At 34.1% G+C, this 3,894-nt stretch overlaps 1 protein-coding gene across 2 annotated transcripts in view; it reads left to right on the plus strand.

Annotated features, from left to right (window-relative positions):
- LOC112680958 (leucine-rich repeat extensin-like protein 1) overlaps positions 1-2,441 on the plus strand; it is a 6,311-nt gene extending 3,870 nt beyond the window's left edge. The window contains exon 3 of one of the 2 annotated variants that reach the window (XM_025551200.1): positions 1,465-2,441. In XM_025551200.1, coding sequence (XP_025406985.1) covers positions 1,465-2,150 — 686 coding nt within the window. In that variant the 3' untranslated portion in view covers positions 2,151-2,441. The remainder of the gene's footprint in view (positions 1-1,464) is intronic. The other variant, XM_025551202.1, reaches the window with a different exon arrangement.
- The last annotated feature ends 1,453 nt before the right edge of the window (positions 2,442-3,894 follow it).

Raw genomic sequence — 3,894 nt, forward strand, 5'->3', positions numbered from 1 at the left:
CCCCCCCCCCCGATTTCCACCTATGCCACAAAAACAAACGCAGAATAATAAATAGTTTGTTTTTTGTCGCATGCGATATGCCCGCACTAACTAGGAGTAGGACATAGTGTTAGTATTTTTAATTTTAATAGATATTATAATTTATAAACTTCATACACATATAAAATAACCCCCTCTTCCTCGAAAATAAATCGTAGTTACACCATTGCTTGAAATTAACATAATGATAGTTTGGTCTAAAAAACTGTTGCACAGTTGTATAAAAAATTAATATTTTATTACATAGGCAGGTAACAAAAAATATAAATATTTCATTAGTGGAGGGGGGCTCAGCCTCCCCACTACCCTCCACCAATATAAAATAATATTTTTCCTTGACTACTTAACACCCGTATTAACCAATATTAACCTGAATAATAACGGTTATTAACGCCCAAACGTTTGTTTAAATGTCGTACTGCGGTGTTTGAACACCCGAAACTCGAAACCCGAAAAATTTATTCGGGTGCAAAGCCTTGGTAAATAGTATGATGTGGTAAATTACTGCTAGTGATTATGTTCAGAGTTGATTCAACTTTTTGGATTTTATATTGCATATGAATGTATAAATGGATTTGAAATGCTTCAATTCGTTTATTGGATAATTTTCTAATGCTTGAGTATAGTGTTTTTTTTTTTCGGTTTTTTGATTGATTTACTGACTTTGCCTTGTGAACTGTGCCTTTGATTTAAAATCCATCGTTGTTGATTTTGTTGTTTTTGTTCTTCTTGTCTTGCGTCCCATACTACTTATCCTCAATAAATATCTCAATAATTCTAAAGCTGAACCGGTAGGTTCCGTTTGGTTGGTGGTATGTTAGTTTTTGGTGTAGTTTAAAATACCAAGCACTGCCTAATTCAATTATTTCTGTGAAGAACTTATTATCTACCATTTTAGATGCATACCATTACAATACAGTGGACAAAGCTAATTCGATCAAATTTATACCATAATTAAAATTACGAGTCTTATTTCTTTAACAAATAATATTTATAATACTAAGTATTTTGATGTATAATGTGTGTATAAAAATGGAATAAACTGCAGGCAAAGTATTACTCTTTATGTTCAACATAACATTAAAAATGTTTTAAAAAAATTATTCTTTCATTCATTTTTATTACGTATATATCAGATCGTATGTATGCGATTATTTAATTAGATATAAATGATCATGGAAAAACGGATTACATGATAACAATTAAAAATTTCCATTTGCATTTATTATAGCACACGAAGTATATTCGCATAGATACTTTATAGATTTCGATAGGAATTATAATATGCAATTAAAAGCGTAACACAATATGTATAGATACATATATATATATATATATCAGTATTATGTAGGTCTATGTGTAAATAAATAAAATAAAACCATAATGAAAAATCACTTAGACTATATTATTTTTGATTATTTTAAGAACCTTGTACAACAGGCTCGACGACGGGCACACGTAAGGACAAACCGGAAAATTCGGACGTGCAGGACTATGTACAGATAGGCGGTGCCCCGGCTGGACCAGGATATCCGTACCCGTATCCTTATCCATACCAGCCGGTCGGTCCGACTCCTGGAGGCGTGGTGTTGGTGCAGCCGGGTGGTAACCCGTACCGTGTGCAGTACCCCTACGAGGCCCAATACCCCGTGGATGGGACGCAGTACTACGGGTCGTACTATCCTACGGTACCGTCGCCGCAGCCGCTGCCGCCTTACGCCCCGTACCATTCAGCCGCGTATCCGGCACCAATGCAGCCACTACAGCAGTACGAACAGGCCATCGTGGTGGACGCGTACCGCGGACCGCTAACGCCGTATCCGCAGCCGATCGCGGAACAATTTTACAGGCAGCCAGCCGCCGCCCCCTTTGCATCATCGCCGTACCACTACGGGCCACAGCAACCGTCGCCGCCGCACTTCAGAGCTCACGCGTACGGTAGACCACCGATGCCGCCGGCGTTTATCCAGCAACGGGACGTAACCGGTGCCACAGCAAACGTAGCCGCCTCCGCCTCCTCACCATCTGCTAACAGCGCAGCGAATAACGCAGAATCGCAGTACGAACAACAGCAGTCCGGACCGTTCGACGGCAACCAATATAATTTCTAACATCGCGGATTTCATCTAAAACATTTACTATTTCGACAATACGATACCTAACAGTAGAATATATTTGATCCTGTACACCATCCGCAACGTAATAATTCATTGAATTTTTTATTTCCGTGTCTCGTCCATCAGTCCATTATAATATATGGTTCGAAATCACTTGGACGATTATATTGTACGATTAAGCATAATATAGCATTCAATAAATTTGTCGAAAATAAAATATACCTACTTACATATTAATTTGACAATCAGCTCGCACCGTAATATAACATTACACACGTACGTAAATTGATTGGTTTTATATTTATTCACATTTTATATTTTTGTAACAATAAAATATTTAATTTTTTATAACACGTAATTTATATGTAGTTTAGTTATATATTTAATACTTTAAGATTACGATGATATTATAATAGTAAGTTTAAAATTTTAAAGTGAGTGTACTGTATACCTCCTATAGGGTTTTGTCATTATTGTGATTTTTTTTACTGTCAAATGCGGATTATAGAAATATATTAATGAATATATGGCTATTCGTCTTTTGATTCCATTTGTAAAGCTATCATCTATACCTAAGACAATATAGTATGACTAATAACGTACTATCATGATTACAGTTTTTATTATCTTATGATGCAGTGAATATTTTAAGGAATTTTCACTGGATGACAAAAAAAAGTGTCCACGCATTTAATTAAAATCGATAAAGTCAACATCAAAAAACTATATAAGGAACCTATAGAATAAAAAAAAATCAGTGTTTAATATTCAAACCTTAGAAACCCTAATAATATGATCTTAATTTGTTATAGTATATAATATATACATATAGACATTTAACGATGTTTAATACTAAATAATAATTATTATTTCAATAAGTCAGAGTATAGACGATTAACTTTAAAATTGTATGATGTAATTTTAAAATATAGTACGGCCGGATAAAAAAAAGCTCGCGGGCCGGATGCGGCCCACGGGCTGCTAGTTGCCCACCCCTGGTATATATAATAAATGTTTATAACGTTCAGTTAAAAATTGAACTTGTTCACGTTCATGTTAATTTTTTTTAAAGCGTATAGGTTCCCATTTAAGTTTTATGAAAAAATTAACGTGTTCATCTGGCAGTTCATTTAAATTGTTTTGTTTTATATTAATGAATCATCTATCTGCATTCTGTACAAATAGAACCTTTATAAAATGTATTAGATATATTTTACTTTATGTTTAAAACCTATAGTTAAACATATAATCAATATTAATTAATTAAACAAATACTTTAAAAACGGTAAACAAATTGGATTATTCGTATTCGTAGACCTTAAAAAAGCGTATGATAATATCTACCGTGACAGCCTATATAACATAATGTATGAATTTGAATTCCCAAAAAAAATTATTTCACTGACAAGAATGAAGAATGCATGAATAGCACACGGTACCAAATAAGGGTGGATAACACTTCATCAAACGACTGGGCAACATGGCAACGGGTTCTCGTCACTTCTATTCAATATCACTCTTGAAAAAGTAATACATAGTGTACTAAGAAACAACTGTGGTGTCGTTATAGATGAAATTATACTTGACGTTCTAGGATTTGCAGACGATTTAAACATTCTAGGAGAAGATAAAGAATCATTTGTACAAAATACAACAACAATGATAAAAGAAGCAAAAAAAAAAATCGGAGAGGTAAATTAAGAGAAGATCATGGTTATGGAAACAGCGACAAGTAAAG

This window comes from Sipha flava, unplaced genomic scaffold (genome assembly GCF_003268045.1).
Source record: "Sipha flava isolate LNK unplaced genomic scaffold, YSA_version1 182_pilon_pilon, whole genome shotgun sequence".
Classification (NCBI taxonomy): Eukaryota; Metazoa; Arthropoda; class Insecta; order Hemiptera; family Aphididae; genus Sipha; species Sipha flava.